The 17,623-nt window shown below is 32.7% G+C and overlaps 1 protein-coding gene across 3 annotated transcripts in view; it reads left to right on the forward strand.

Moving 5' to 3' along the window:
• LOC114342595 (protein Shroom) overlaps positions 1-17,623 on the forward strand; it is a 582,613-nt gene that overhangs the window by 527,797 nt on the left and 37,193 nt on the right. For all 3 annotated transcript variants that reach the window (XM_050659441.1, XM_050659440.1, XM_050659439.1), the window contains one exon: positions 15,089-16,227. In XM_050659441.1, coding sequence (XP_050515398.1) covers positions 15,089-16,227 — 1,139 coding nt within the window. The remainder of the gene's footprint in view (positions 1-15,088; positions 16,228-17,623) is intronic.

Consider the following 17,623-nt stretch of genomic DNA (forward strand, 5'->3'; position numbering starts at 1 on the left):
ACGATGACCAGTAAGGATCTGTTTTTAGGTGGATGTGAGAGGTGGCATTCAGATTTTTGCGGATAAAGTTAGGTGATAACTTCGTTAATAATAATTAATTGATTTATGCTCCTTCTCAAGGAACATTAATAAAAAAAATAAAATATTTAAAAATTTCAAAAAATTTCGTTTTTTTTTCTACTTTTTTTGCTTATAACTTTAAAACGATTCATTTTGGAACAAAGTCGTATAGGAATAAAACAAAGATAATTAAATTTTCTATCAGATCCGATTGGTTAAAAATGTCTTAATTTATCACCCTTGCTGCAAAATAGCAATAAATATAAAATAAGGGGGCAAAACAAGCCTGTCCTTATTCAATGATTTTCCATCACTTAGGTTACACTTGGAACCTTCCTAATTCACTTAGAAAATTTTTGTAATGTGCTAAAACCGTACACCAAATTTCATTAAAATTGACTTACTAGATTTTGAATAATAATTTTGCAATCTAAACTTTTTTAAAAAATTAAAATTTTTTAAAATCTTGCACAACAAAAACTAGAACATACAAAGATTTGTCAATTTTTTTACATATAAAGAAGCTTGAGGACACTTTGACTTTTGACCCCTGACGACACAATCCTTCGAGAATCTTCGACTCACCTTCACAAATATACCTAGCCGTTTCCACACTACCTATTGAGGTAAGCTAGCCAGTGCGTTGCACAATTTTTTTAAAATTTCTAGTCGCTAGATGTATTGCTCTAAATATTCGTGGCCCATAAAGCTGAACGAAAAAGACTAACCCATTTCACTCACTTCACGTTTTTCACAGTCACTATCACAAGCGGGAACAAGCACACCCGTAAAAATTAGATAGGTAGCCACTTGAGGACACTTTGACTTTTGACCCCTGACGACACAATCCTTCGAGAATCTTCGACTCACCTTCACAAATATACCTAGCCGTTTCCACACTACCTATTGAGGTAAGCTAGCCAGTGCGTTGCACAATTTTTTTAAAATTTCTAGTCGCTAGATGTATTGCTCTAAATATTCGTGGCCCATAAAGCTGAACGAAAAAGACTAACCCATTTCACTCACTTCACGTTTTTCACAGTCACTATCACAAGCGGGAACAAGCACACCCGTAAAAATTCTTCATATCAGAGGAACCTCTAGTAGTGACCAACTTGTAGATGAAGAAGACTTAATTATGGCTTTTCCTTAACACTTATTAATCATCTTCTATGATCGACTTGCTGGGTAGATAGGTAGTAGTAGATATAGGTAGCCACTTGAGGACACTTTGACTTTTGACCCCTGACGACACAATCCTTCGAGAATCTTCGACTCACCTTCACAAATATTTCTAGCCGTTTCCACACTACCTATTGAGGTAAGCTAGCCAGTGCGTTGCACAATTTTTAGGTAGCCACTTGAGGCCACTTTGACTTTTGACGCCTGACAACACCTATCTAATGCACTTTACAGAATTGAAATCGGATTGTTTAAGCAGCCTCAGCAATGTTTTAAAGTTATAAACAATTTTTTGGCTTATAAACAAATTAGTCCTGTGGCCAGATGGGGGTGCTACGGGCTCCTTTATTTAGATTGACTGACCCAAGATTTTTATGTATTTTTTGACCCGTAGAACACGATTTTTTTGGGTAACAGTTGATCCGGATGTCGATAAGATTGTTATAAACAAAGAACTTGAGGAATTACATAACATCGATTTTTCGCAAAATAAAACATTTTTGTTTGTATTTCTTGGGTAATTCTAAGCAAACAATGTTCTTACAAGTTTTTTCGTAGGATGCATAGTTTTCGAGATACACGCAGTGGAACTTTCAAAAATTCGAAAAATTGCAATTTTTGAACGCGAATAACTTTTGATTAAAAAATAAAAAAAAAATTTTCTGACAGCATTTAAAAGTTTAAGTCAAATTATACCGGTTTTAATTATTTGCATTGCTAAACATTAATTTTTTTATTATTAAACAAAGCTATTTGTTTATAAGCCAAAAAATTGTTTATAAGTTTAAAACATTGCTGAGGCCCCTTAAATAATCCGATTTTAATTCTGTAAAGTGTATTAGATAGGTAGAGCACCTCTTTATATGTAAAAAAATTAGACAACTAATGGTCTACTTTTTGTTCAGAAAGATTTTAAAAAATTTGAACTTTTTTAAAAACATTTGGATTGCAAAGGACATCGCACACATCTTATGGAAAATATAATGTCACTCAAATTCAATAAAATTTATACGAATAGATTCGTTTTAAATTAACGATCAAATCTTATCATTGCGCCAACTCTTAATTATGATTAATTACGGCGCAAATTGCAATTAAAGTTTATTAAAATCATATTTTGGGAGTTCATAAAAATGTCAGTTACAATTACTATTATTCAGGGTGCTATTCAAAGCAGCTTAAACCCAGCGGGTCCTAAAATCGGATTAGTGAAACTATTTATACTTTCCTACTTCTCACCAAATATTTAATTATTACATAGGCGTTCGTTAAAAATTATCAATGGTGAGTGGTTCGCCTGTTTAAATGTTGTGGAATACTAATCAATTTTTTATTATTTATGTATGGTAAGTATACATAAAATCTCTAACTAATTTCGATTAAATAATGCATTCATTAGTGAGTGGTTCGTCTGTGTAAATGTTGTGCAATACTAATCATTTTTTATTATTTATGTATGGTAAGTATACATAAAATCTGTAACTAATTTCGATTAAATAATGCATTCATTTCCCCACCATCATTGAGGTAAAATGCAAGGCGCGTTTTTTTTGCATGGTTTCCCCATTAGGCCTAATCCATGTTGTCATTAATTATTAAAAATATATATAAAAAAATTAAAAACCAAGTTGTGGTATTCAAAAAGTCAACAATTACTGATTCAAATGCACGTCTCTATTAGGAGCGTCTAAGACAGAATGTAATAACTGTGTTGATGGATACCTTACATTTGCGTCATGCCTTGCATACCCTAGATACCATAATACACTTGCAACATGAGCACAGCATCCAACAGTTCGTGCACCAGTTTTGCAAGTGCAGTAGTAGCCGTCGATTGGTATATTGTCACCGTCATTTTCTAGATGGAGTGGTTGAAAAGCTATCCATAATTGATGTTTAGTCGCCTGACGAAATCTAGAGTAAACACGAGCTCTAAGAAGACCCTGTTCTTCTAAAAGTGCTTGAAATGTAAAATGTTCAATGTTTTCTCTCTGTAATTTATCTTGAATGTAACTGGGTGCAAGTTTTACTTGGTAGATTCCAATAGTCAAATCTCTAATCTGTTGTAACGACAAAATGGGAAATTCTGGTAAAATAAGTTCATCTAAATTCACCCATGCATCGTCTTGAATACGTTGTAAGTCCAAACGGTCAACTTCAACACGAGCTTTTACGACATTTTCATATGCAGCCAATTCCTGCATTGTTTCTGCCAATTCTGCAGTTGCACCTTGCATTTGAATAGGTGGAAAATATTTATTAATTAAACTGCACCCAATTTTTAAAAACATTCTAATATTAGGCACATGGTGGACCGGTATTAATCCACAAAACAATTTAAAAATACTTTTTAAATGTCCATTCCGAGCTTCAACTATCCATCTTGTTTTAGTAATTAATCGCGCTTTATTAGCATCTTCAGTAGACAACAGTCTTTGTCCTCTTGGTAGAAGTGGTGGCATATGACATTCTAGGCCTAAATAATTTAATAAATGAATAGAATAACGATAGCCTCTATCTACAATTACAATATCATTTGGTTGCAGCCAGTTACGCAAGTTATTTACTTCGTCTTGTTCCTCATCTTCAAGGTGATGTTGTAAAATTGCGGCATCGTTATTTCTTGAATCAGAAAAATAGGGGCCTTGTACGTCCAAAATATATCCGTCAGGTCCGACTATTAAAACAGGTTTGATTAAATGATAACCCTTATGTAGACAGTAAGTTTGGCGAAGACTTCGAAAATTAGACGATTTGGGAATTTTGAGATAGGTTCCATCTATGTAAATAATGGCTTGAGGATTGTCAGGATTCGGATTGTACAAAGAGTTAGCAAAATCTGTAACGTGGGTTCTAATAAATTCTTGGCGACCAATTGCTTCTAAACCCAGATTTTCTCTAACAAATCGTTGACAAAGACTTGTACGTACTGCAGTTATTGTCAGACTAACGTTGGATCTGCTAGAATATGAGCACAAAATTTTTAATAAATCGTCACTTAAATTGTATTTTAATTTCATAAGAAATGTATTTAAATCCTTTTTAGTAATAACTCTAGTTCTATCATAAACTACGACCTCATCGCAATAAGTATAAAGATCTTGAAAATTATTTTTGCTTAAGTTTGTCAATGCTTTGAAGTCGTCCTCTTGAATACCCGTGTCTGTCTCGAAACGATTAGTAGTATTTTCAATTGCTGTCAGACGTAACGCTTGAAACCACTCTGAAACTTCTTCCGGACTTAAGTTAACATTACGCATATTACCACGCAAATTCTCTATTATATTATGATCTAACATACTGTCATCATTTATGTGATCACTGCAACATAAAGCACCCTTTCCTACAAAAATCTCTCGTTTCATGTAGATATCTACTCTAGCTTCTAATGACAAACGTTCAAGATTTCCAGCTCTATCACATACAAAACATAAATTATTTCTTTGTAATACACACTTGAATCTACAAGCATTCACATTATCATCATTACCTTGTTCAATTTTTTCAATGATGTATCTGTAGCAGTTTATGTGGATCACAATCCCAATATCAAAATTGGCTTCCGGTAGATTGTTGTTCATGCGGCGACCCAATGCAATCTCCTGAAATCTTGGTGGAAGATTATCTAAGTTCTCAACTCGACGAAAACCTCTAGCACGAACTCGAACATCACAAATATAACACTGCATTTTCACTAATTAAAATAGTTAATAGTAGAACAACAGTTCGACAAAAACTAACCATTTGGCGGAACGTAACGACCCTTTATAATAATTACTAGTTTACAATCATTACCAGATAAAGTTGACTAGTGACAAAAACTTTTGATTCTTTCTAAAGCAAACGATTTGCCTAATTTTCTTTTAATTGATCGATAAATAATGTTAAAACACAGTAGAATGCAATTTAAGTCGTAATTCAATAGTGTTAATTAAATAAAATTCTGTTAAATTCTCATTAGTGCGTTAAATACCCTTGTTTTACGGTGCGTCACTGGAAGTGCGTTGTCATTTATGATTTACAAGGTAAGAGGCTTAATAATCTTAGAAGATTTATGAAGTCCAGATAATTTGGATATCTTAAAATATTTTTTCTCTCTATAACTTATGTACCTACCCATTTGATTTCAGATTAATTTATATCAATTCCTGCTCTTATTACTGAAAATTCAGAGTTGGCGCAATGATAATAAGTGACCGTTACACTGAAACGAATATATTCATGTAAGTTTTATTGAATTTGAGTGACATTATATTTTCCATAAGATGTGTGCGATGTCCTTTATTATGCCAAATCTATTAGGTCGATTTTAATGAAATTGGGTACACGGTTTAAGTATATTACAAAGAATTTCCTAAGCGAATTACCAAGGTTCTAAGTGCCACCAAAGTGGTTAAAAACATTGAATAACAACAGGCGTATTTTGCCCCCTTATTTTGTATTTATTGCTATATTGCAGAAAAGGTAATACATTAAGACATTTTTGACCAGTCGTATATCATACAAAATTCAATTATCTTTATTTTATTTCTCTACGACTTTGTTCCAAAACGAATCGTTTTAAAGTTATAAGCAAAGAAAGCAGAAAAAAATCGACGTTTTTCGAAATTTTTAAATATTTTAATTTTTTTATTAATGTTCCGGGCATATTTGAGAAGGAGCATTAAGTCAATTATTATTACTAAAGGTGTCACCTAACTTTATCTGCAAAAATCCGAATGCCACCTTTCACATCCAAAAATAGACGTTTTTTCACAGATTGTTACTGGTCTAAAAATTATCTTATGTATTTTACTGTGTTGAGTCCGAAAATCATAATATGCCCACCATTCTTTCACAATTTAACATTTAAAATTGCATAATTACATGGTGAAACAAAGATGACTACTAAGGAAAAAGAAGCTTGGATTGCATTCAAAAAGTTGTAACCAAGTTTTTAGGTAATGCTCAACCCTGTTTGAAGGTCTGGCCAGTGTACTACAAAGACAAAAATCCGAATATTGCAGTCAAATGTTATGTCTCTTCTACTCTACGGATGTGAAACATTGAAAGTGACAAAAACAAACAAGATCTGCTACACCTGACCCAACAAAAACGGTTAGAAAATGAGATAAAGTCCGGAAAGTGGGGTGGGATCGGTCACACACTCCGAAAAAATAGCTCCAGTATTAATTGCAAAGCCTGCCCTAGAGTGGAATTCCCAAGGTATAAGAAAAAAAGGTCGCCCAACATAAACTTTGAGAAGATGTAAAAGACCCTAACTACGAACTTATAGTAAGTAGCTAATTTATTAGATAAGGTAAAAGATTTGGGATGTCTAATGAACCTCAAAATCCACTTTTTGAATAACCATCTTTACTTTCTCCCTGAAAATCTGGGTGATGTCAGTGAAGAACAAGGCAAAGATTCCACCAGGATATAAAGATGGTGGAGAAACGATACCAGGGACGTTTGAACACCAACATGATGGGTGATTAGTAGGGAGCGGATTTTATGCTAAATGCATATTGCATGCATATTTCGCATATTTGAGAACTTTACTAAATTTTGCATATTTTTAAAGAAACATGCATATTTTGTGCCTATTTAAAAACAAGTCCAAAAAAAATTTTATTTTTTAATTCGACACAAAATATTTCCTCGCACAGGATGTTCTATTAATTCGAGAACTACCTGAAGAGAGACGGCTCATTCACTGCCTTTTCATTTTTTCTTAGAAAATACCCGATCTTTACACAAAGTTCTTATAGTACGCCGTTATAAAATGATTGAAGGATGTTAAAATGATGAAGGATGGTTTACTGGGAAATTCGAATTTTATTTACTTTTATTATTTGTACAATTTTATTATTTAGTCCAATTTGTATCCCAATTTAGTAGGTACCTAGAATTCTGGTGATTCTTTTAAATCTCCTATTGTTAAGAGAATTTACACCATAGTTTTACGATTTCCTAACGGAAATTGATATATTCATGCTTTAGATCAGATCCCGTCTTTAAACGGCTTTAAAACTTTGGAGCACATATGCGAAATTTTTAATGGAAATTTTGAAATTGATTTTGGTGCAGAATTTTCGGCTTTAACAAGTTATTTTAAATACGCTCCAATTACTTCTGTTGATGTTGAAAGGAGTTTTTCAAGTTATAAAAATATTTTATGTGATCAAAGAAAATGTTTCCTCGTAAAAAATTTGGAAAAACACATTGTAGTGAATTATAATCGAAGATATATAGTGATATTGTTGTTTTATTTTAAATAGGTAACTATTGGTATCAATTTTTGTAAAAAATGTTAATAAATTGCATATTATATAAAAAATAATGATTTTATTTGAAAGATAATAAATAAGATTGCCGCCCCCCTATAAAAGAACCCCCTAGAATAGAATAGAACAGAAACTTTGTGGTTTCTCGAAATGGGCATTTTTTTAAATTTTTTGCATATCTTGCGCATATTTCGTATTTTTTTACTGCATATATATGCGCATATTTCATCAAAATTGATCGCATATAAATCCGCTCCCTAGCCCTAGTGATTAGTGTTGGTCACTTCATCGGGAACAACAGAGTGCCTCGCATGTGCTTGACAAGTTTTACGGAAAAAGAGAAAGAAAATACAAAAACATTGAATCCTGAAATTATTGTACAGACCTATACCATTACAAGATAAGAATTAGATAAAAGGTATTATAACGGTATTATTCTAATAATGTATCATCCTGCTTTTGACAGGAATTCTAGAAAAGTTACTTTATAAGTATCTAAAATAGATTTCATTCCTAGAAAACGTGCTTGTATTTGGCTGCACAATATGTCAATCATAGGGAGAAACACTGGGTGCGTTCGGACGACCATAGCGGCTGGCTGTCAGCAGAAATCGGCTGAGTGGTTGTATCCAGCCGTGATAGGGAAAGCTTAGTAAATCTCTCAGCGGCTGGCTTCCAGCGGTGACGTCTGACAGCTACTGCTGGCTCAGCTGTCCAGCCGCTGTGGTCGTCCGAACGCACCCACTGTTACTTTAAAACATGATTCCGGTTCCTGCAACCTCTCGTCCTCACACAGTTCGTCAAAATGTTTTTTTGACTTGATCTGTCTTTTCTGAGAAAACCCAGGTTGAATACCCCAACGGTTGCAAATTGTTGTCGCCTCACATACGAAATCATCAAATTGTTCTCTCATCTCTTTCAGTTTTAGAAGAGTGTTATTGAGGTAAGTTGTAGGCTGAAAGTAGGTCTACTAAAATTACTACGGAATTAAAAATTCTGCAAGTTCTTATAAACAAAAAATAGTTTACAATTTCGCCGGTAAAGCTTTTTTACGACACAATCGACGATTAAAAATAAGATTTTTGCCGTTTTGTGCCATGTTTTTACGTTCTGAGCAGGCAAACAGTCACACTAATTGCGTACTTAATTACGTATTTGCGACGAAGTTGATGGGATCCTTGAAGGGCAATGGAAAAATCCCAGAAAATTTAGTAAGTAATACCGGGAAAATAGTAATAGATATTTTGTTTAAAAGAACATTCTGAACACGTACGTATATTTAGTTTTTCAAAATTCGAGAAGTACATAAACTAGACAATGACCCTCCTTTTTTCCCAGGAGTCTCGCGGGGGCCCTTACCTCGGGGGGGCCCGGGGCACTGCCCCGGTGGATTCCTACGCCACTGTCACATATTCTAGGACTAACAATAGTTCGATAGAACCTAACTTACCTTAGTACAAATGTGCATATAAAAAGGTTACAGCCCTTTGAAGTTACAAAATGAATATCGATTTTTTTCAATATGTCGATGAGATTAGAGATTTTATATTGAAAATGGACATGTGGCTCTCTTATGACAGGAACAACGTAAGAAAATACAGTGGTGCACTCCATAAAAATTTTACGGGAGTTTTGTTCCCTTAAACCCCCACAAATGTTTGTGTACGTTCCAATTAAATTATTATTGTGATACCATTAGTTAAACACAATGTTTTTAAAACATTTTTTGTCTCTTAATACCTTCTCGATAAGCCAGTGTTTATCTTTATAAGATTATAGAGACTTGCTAATAATATGAAATAATCTATTCTATAATAAATTATATAATCTTACTTAACCGTTTATAAATATGTACCATGTGGTGGATTTTACAAATTTTCAAAATATCTCGATGAAAACTGGCCTATCGAAAAAGTACTACGAGGCAAAAGTTTTAAGAACACTGTGTTTAACTAATGGTACCACAATCATAATTTAATTCGAACATACAAAAATATTGAGGGGTTAGGGAGGTTTAAGGGAACAAAACCCCCGTAAAATTTTTATCGGGTGCACATATTTCACTGTTACTTTTTATTAAAGGTTTTTATAAAAAGTTTTTAAAGGTTTAAAATCCACAAGTCCATTAATAATAATTATTACATGTACTTGCGCTTGCCAATTTTTGTGTGACACGGTGACAGGAAAATACAGCATGTTTTATATGTTCGTTCATGGGTATTCTTTCATTTTTCGTACTGTATATTACAGAAAGTTACTGTATATACTATATATATATATATATATATATATATATATATATATAAAGTAGTTTGGTATTATTGACTGACAACATATATATTATAATATATATATTGTATATAATATATATATTATTATATATATATATAATATATATATAATATATATATTATTGACTGACAATATATATATTATTGACAATATATATATAACAATTATACCTACTTGTATCTATATATATATATATATATATATATATATATATATATATATATATATATATATATATATATATATATATATATATGTAAGATTACTGTATATTATAGAAAACGCCGACGATACTGTTAAAAGTGACTTACAGTGACAGTATTAGATGTGCCAGATCAACAATTACACTAATGACGATAATATTTACAGGAAATATGCAAAGAAAATCTAAGAAACACTAAAAAATAAAAAAAAATATGGCAATTGTATAGTATGTCAATTTGAAAAGATGCCTTCCTCTATAATTTGATTCCTATACAAAATCTAAAAATATGCAAAAACACGTCAAATTTATTTGTGAAGGGGACATTTTGTAGACCAGTTTTCAATTAAATTACGTCAACCCTCCAGCGAGGGCGGGCACAACCCCCAAAATCTTTAATGGAAACGAGGGTTGAGTGATACCTTATTTTAAGAGTCGTTCAACTACCTTTTTAAAAAATACCACATACATTATATTTGTCTTCAGTACTTTTGGAAAAATCTTGGACTCAATACTCCAAAAAATTTTTGGAGTTCTGAACTCAATATGTACTTAATATCTTTACCTACGCCTTTACTTGATTTTTCCAGAAATACTCCAAAAAATACTCAACATGCTCCAATATAAAAGTACCAAAAAGAAATATAATGTATGGGGTATTTTTGAAAAGGTGGTTGAACGATCTTTAAAATGTATCAAAATCTAGTCTACAAAATGGCCCCTCACAGATAAATTTACGTGACCTCTACTTGGTACTTAACATCTTTACACTTGATTTTAATTTTGAGTTCAATACTTACACCCAAAAAAATTTTGGAGTTCTGAACTCGATCTTATCTGTACGGTTTCAGTTAATTTTTCCAAAAGTACTGACAATAAATATGATGTATGTGGTATTTTGGAAAGGTGGTTGAATGATCTTTACAATGAGATATCACTCAATCCTCCTTTCCATTAAAGATTTTGGGGGTTGTGTCCGCTCCCGCTAGAGGGTTGATGTAATTTAGTTGAAAACAGGTCTTTAATATGTCCCCTCATAAATTTTACGTGTTTTTGCATATTTTTATATTTTCTCTAGGGACCAAATTATAGAGGGTGGCACCTTTTCAAATTGACACACTGTGTACGTAGGTACGTACATGTCTGTATCTGTATACAACGCATTTTATATATCGTTTAATTAAAAGCCTTTAGATTTTTAGATGATTAACTTAATGACTCGTATATTAGACAATTACATGCTGCTTATTTTAGCAATTAGAGGAAACATGTGTGCCGAACAAAACAAAATCGATTAAGTATACAACGCCACCTCATGGAATTAACCTTATCTGACAGTACCTGCTTAAAATATTTAATTTATTTTATAACAATTAGACGCCTGGCCAATGTTTGTTCTAATAAATAAACCGGGAGATATTAACAGAACTTCAACCACGATTTTCTAAGTCCTGCCCGTTGCAATACTGGAAGGTTAGAAAAGGTACCTACTTACAAGTTATGGAAAAATCCACGGGTTTCCTGTGACATTTTCCTGTGAAAATTAGATTTTCCATGAGGAAAAAAATGGGGAGTTGCGATGAATCTGAGTATCCATATCCATAGAATGACAGGATACTATCAATTTTATGAAGAAAATTTTTTGGGCAGGAGGGTTGCAAAAGGACTAAGGGAGTATCTGGATATACGAACATGTAATGAAAATAATGAAATTTTCATAATTTTCTGAGTCCTGCCAACTCAATAAATTAAACATAATTATTTGAAAATTATCGAAAAAAATGTTGGCATGACGTCTCCTAATGTTTAACTGCACTTGTCTCTTGGAAAATTCTGTGGAAAATTTTCCCCCTGGTTCCGTGATTTTCTGGGTCATAAAATAAATTTTATTATAAAATAAATAATTTAAGTAGACATTATTCAAAATGGCAGGATGTTTAGTTACGCCTTTTTTACTAAACATATTTAAAAAATGTGTAAGGAAATTCGTGGAAAGTTACACGATTTTCTGAGTCATGCCATTTTGGGCATATCTCAAGAATGTTAATATAAAGCTATTTACAAAGAGGCAGGATGGTTGTGTAGTTATTTCATATATAAAAATAAAATTTTAAGTCAGTAAAATTGTTGCAGGTTGTTATACAAACATATTCATATCACCACAATTTTCTGAGTCATGCCATGTCAGGTATGCTTAAAAAACACTAATCTAAAATCGTTTACAACGTGGCAGGATAACCGCAAAGATATTTAATACATAAAATTAATCTTTTTTATATAATTAATTTTTATATCGGTAATCCTCTCTTTGCCCCACGTTTTACCTAAATAACTTTTTTTCGTATCTCTTACGACAAACGAGTAATTGGACTTTGTCACACTAATGCCCCACCCTGTTTATGAAATAACTATAAAACCATCCAGCCTCTTTGTAAATAGACTTATATTAAGATTCTTGAAACATGCAAAATGGCATGACTCAGAACATCGTAGAATTTTTCACGAATTTTCTTACAAATCTAGGACTCCTGCCGTCTTACAAGAACCGTTTAACCTTCCTGCCGAGTACCGAAAAAGTATTGATTGTATTTGAGTATTATAACTTTTTAAAGGCAGGACTCATAAAATCACGGAATCAGGGTAAAAATTTTGCGCATAATTTTCCAATTTATTTTATCATTTTGAAATAAATATGTTTAATTTATTTAGTTGGCAGGACCCAGAAAATCATGACAATTTCATTATTTTCCTTACATGTTTGTATACATATGTATATACTCCGTTAGCCCGTTTGCAACCCTCCTGCCCAAAAAATTTTCTTCATAAAATCCATAGTATCCTGTCATTCTACGGATATGGCAGGACTCAGAAATTCATCGCAAAACTCTATTTTTATTTTTTGGGAAAATCTAATTTTTACAGGAAAATGTCACAGGAAATTTGTGGATATTTCCACAAATTGTAAGTACCTCGTCTACCCTTCCACTATTGCAAAGGGCAAGACTTAGAAAATCGTGGCTGAACTTCTGTATAATATCTCCCGGTCTATAAGTAGTTTAGTACCTACTATTTATGTAAGATGTGAAGCGCACCCCCTGTTCAAAAACATTGAAGTTGATCTGAAGATTTTGAAATGTCGAAATACTTTGATCACGCAAAAGCTGGTTATATTTTTGGGACAAATTCCCTTCGATAAAAACCCTATCCACAACATGGTTCCCAGAATTCAAGTCCAAACGTTGAGGCCAATACAGCACAATAGATTTAGTTTTTTCTATAAATTAAAACAAAATATTCATCTAAACGTAATACCGATCATTTTCATTATTATAATATGTTATGAGTATCTTGAAGATATGCAAAATTTATCACTTCGTCGTAAAAGCCGGTCAACTTTGACCGGTTATATCTCAGGAACCACTCCTTGCAGTTCAACTTTTTTTCTTTTATAAGAAGCGTCTTGCCGAGTCTTTCCTACCATCGATTTCAGAATTTAATTTGATCTAATAGTTACCGAGATATTCTATTTGTTATAAGCCAAAAATTATTTATAATTTTAAATCATTCCTTAGGCCGCCCAAATAGTCCGATTTCAGTTCTGTAACGTAAGTTAGATAGATGAAGTAAGATGCTTTCTTATGCGCAAATTAGAGTATGTATTATGAATATGTGTATTACCATTAAATTACTTATTTTAATAATCCTATCGCAAAAGTCTACGTCTTGAACCTTGACACCAAAACATGAAACTCTTTGAGCATTTTACGTCTGGGGAAGTTGCCCCACCGACCCCCCTCCTAGTAATTATTATTGGACCTCCCATCGACCCATAATAATTTAAAATTTCCAATGCAAACATTTACCCAACTTAGACTTAATACTTACTTCAAAAAGTGTAGTTTTACAGAAAAATATACTCCTAAGAATGCATGTAAAAATACGTTATGCATTTATTAAATGGTAATTAACATAACTAAAAAGTTGAAAATATTACCTAAAAAATATTTTTATGCACTTTTCAATGGCGGTATTACCTTTTTGAAAAATTAACAAATACAGGGTGAAAAAATTGAAAAAAAAAGAATGTTTGTGTACTTTGTACGCACGTACGAAGTTATACTTCTATTATATAATTTCAACGAAATAAATATACTCAACAGTTTATTTGTATTTTATTTAAATATTAAACTAACTTTCTTACCTACCACTGTCAAAATTTTTTTATTAAAACAATACCAAAAAAAAAGAATATGAATCGTCCGGGATTTGAACCCGGGACCTCTCGATCTCTGGTCCAATGCTCTACCAACCAAGCTATCAAGCCCCGTCTACGTGACCTCTCGGATATAATTACACATCACGGTGACAAATATGTAGATCAAGTGAAGTATAAAAATGTTATAATAGATATTTTATTATTTTACTCCCGAGGAACAAATACAAAGACACAAAAATTATAATAAATAATACACTAAAAACACTTATATATATATATATATATATATATATATATATATATTCTTTTAATGACTTATTTGCGCTGATACATACATACCTTGAAAGATTAGCAACGAATTATAAAATTTCACTCTCGGTCGTAAAGAAGTATAACTTCAAAAACATCTTTTTATATAAAAAACAGGAAAAACACAACTTCTGGTAAACCGATTTTTCCAGTTCAGGACATCGATTTTATAAATCACAAAAAGAACCTATGTATCAAATTTGGTTGAAATCGTACTTTTATTTCAAAAGATATCGTGCTACTAGACCCATATTATGTATAATCGCCATTTTGAATGCCCGTCATTTTTGTAAAAGGCAAAATCTGAGGTGGCCTTATATCTAAATTTGAACCTTTACATGTGTAGTATATGTGGACCAAATTATATGCTTATATGTATCATTAAATGCGCAATTCTTATAATATTTGCACGAATATGCCGCACTAATAGGAAGTTTAAAAACTTTACATGCTATATTTATTACTTTTTTCATCTTTATTTATACTACTTTTATAATTTTTAATTTATTTTTATTATTTGTGTTAACTATATGCTTACAAAGGTGATTTATTTGTTTGCAGAAGCCAGTCGAAGGCATCTTATTTAACTACCCGCCACGAAAAGGATCGGATTTTACCAGAATCAGACACAGGTAGATATAAAAGAACCATGTCTCCCAATGGACATGAACTTCCTTCAGAACCGATAAGTGAGCCTCAGAAAATAAAAGAAACGTTTTGTTCATCTCATACGACTCGAAAAAATACTAATATTTCAAGAAGATCATCAATGAATGAACCGAAGATTGATAAATGTGATGTTGAAGATTTAAAAAATAATCTAGTTTTACCTGATGTTCTCCCAGTTAATGCCAAGTTAAGATCTCTATATAATGCCACCTCAAAGCTAAGTGATACTGAGTCACAAATAATTTTACCAAAGCCATTATCCAAATCTCCGCCTTCTTCATCGCCAAAGAGCCCGTCAAGGAATTGTAATTTTACTAACACATTTTCTACTATTACACCTTCTACTGCCATTATAACGTCGCCCCGAACTTTTTCACAATCCCCTACAGCTATTTCATCATCCCTCTCTGCATTTTGTACACCATCTCCTACTGTTGTGCAGTCTTATTCTGAGACTACAGTTCCTATTTCAAGACTTTCTATTAGTTCTGTTGATTTAACGACGAGTATTAGGAGCACTGCGGCTACTTTACCTAGAATGAATATAACCCCTAGTAAAAAGTCAAATCCAAGTCCTATTACACCACCTAGTTATCCCGATAGAACATCCCCTTCAATAGCCAAACCAGTGAGTAGAAGTTCTTCTTTAGTCAAAAAATGTTCTCTTTCACCTAGATCTTCATTAAAATTGTCACCTGTGAAAATATCGACGACATCTGCATCCTCGACTCCAGTAATATCTTCCTCGTTTAGTTCATCACCTGTGGCACTTCAATTGCCTAAATCTCCTCCTTTGATTTCTTCCACTCTTAAAGAAAATTATCCTCAAGGTTTGCAATTAATACAAAGAACCGAAGTCGTTTTAAGAGTGAATGCTACGATAGATGCTGCTTCTCAAACTGAAAAAGAAGAGTGGTCTTCTACACCTTTGTCTGTGAGAAAAAAATTAAAGGAAGAGGATGAATGTGAAAAATTAGCGGAAGATCTCATTGACCATTTGTCCCGGTCTGACAGATTGAAGGGACTTTTAGGTAAGTACTTTATGTTTGTCAACATAAGGACTTTATGTTTTTTTTTAATTTATAAAATTAAATTGACATAATACGTATATATGTTACCAGCCAAACCCGATTTCAGGACAAACTAGTTTGTACTGAACGCGATAGGATAAACTAGTTTGGCCTAGGCCAGCGGGCGGCAAACTTATTAGCCAAAAAGCCAAATATGAACATTACAACAATAATTAAAACAATTGGGAGCCAAATCTGGCAAGTAGTACTTACACTTCTTCTTCTTCTTCTTTAAGTGCCATCTGCGCGACGGAGGTCGGCAATCATCATAGCTATTCGGACTTTAGAGACGGCTGCTCTGAAAAGTTCATTTGCTGTACATCCGTACCATTCTCTCAGGTTGCGCAGCCTCGATATTCTGCGTCTCCGTATGCTTCTTTTTCCTTGAATCTATCCCTGCATAATCAATTGGAGTAAGTTGTGTCTCTCTCCACGGGTCATATGCCCGAGATATTCTAATTTTCTTGTTTTGATAATATTTAAGATTTCCATTTCTTAATTCATCTTTCTCAGAACCTCTTTGTTTGTGACGATGTTCTGTTATGTTATGCTCTGTCCACGATATTTTTAGAATTCTTCTGTACCTACACTAAATAAAACTAAATTTAATACCTAATAAATATTTATGAATGCGATAAGTTAATGTGCTTGCATCTTCTTGAAAAGTTTGAGTAAGTCAGGTTTGTATGTTGTTGTTTTTAATTTTATGCATTATTCCAAGTTGACTTTAAGTCCCCATTTACTCTTAATAATGTTCATGCTTCAAAAATATTGTTCGAATATATGTATATGTAGAACCGAAAAGTAATGACCGTAAGAATGGGGAATAGTGTTGCAAGCATTGAAAATGACCATGTCATCCTTCTTCAGGCCATTCAATGCAGACCACTTATGTTGTAAACTAAGATCACATTTTTTCTTCTCCAATGTTTCCACTTTAACACAAAAACGTTCGAATTTTGGGCGCCATATTTTCTTGTTTTTAATCTAGCAATAATTGTATTTCAAAGCTACCAATGTCAATTTCAAATGGAGAAAATTTAAACTCAGTTATTACCTAAGAGGATTTTTGACAAATGCTGAAGTTTGAAAATGCTAATTTATTAAGATAAGATGTAATTGTTGCCCCACTAAGTTTTTTTTTAGCAAAAAAATATTATTGCGTTTTCCTTGGAGCAACGTGCAGCTAGAGCCGCATTTTTCCGACCACTGGGCTAGGCATTCGTTTAACACGACAGTAGCGTACATGATCGCTTAAGATTGTTATTTAGATATCGGTTAAATAGTTTCAAAAGTACTCATCTCAAATTATTAGTTGGATATATACAATAAAAATATTTCCAAAATTATGGTCTCA

This window comes from Diabrotica virgifera, chromosome 8, assembly GCF_917563875.1.
Source record: "Diabrotica virgifera virgifera chromosome 8, PGI_DIABVI_V3a".
NCBI lineage: Eukaryota > Metazoa > Arthropoda > Insecta > Coleoptera > Chrysomelidae > Diabrotica > Diabrotica virgifera.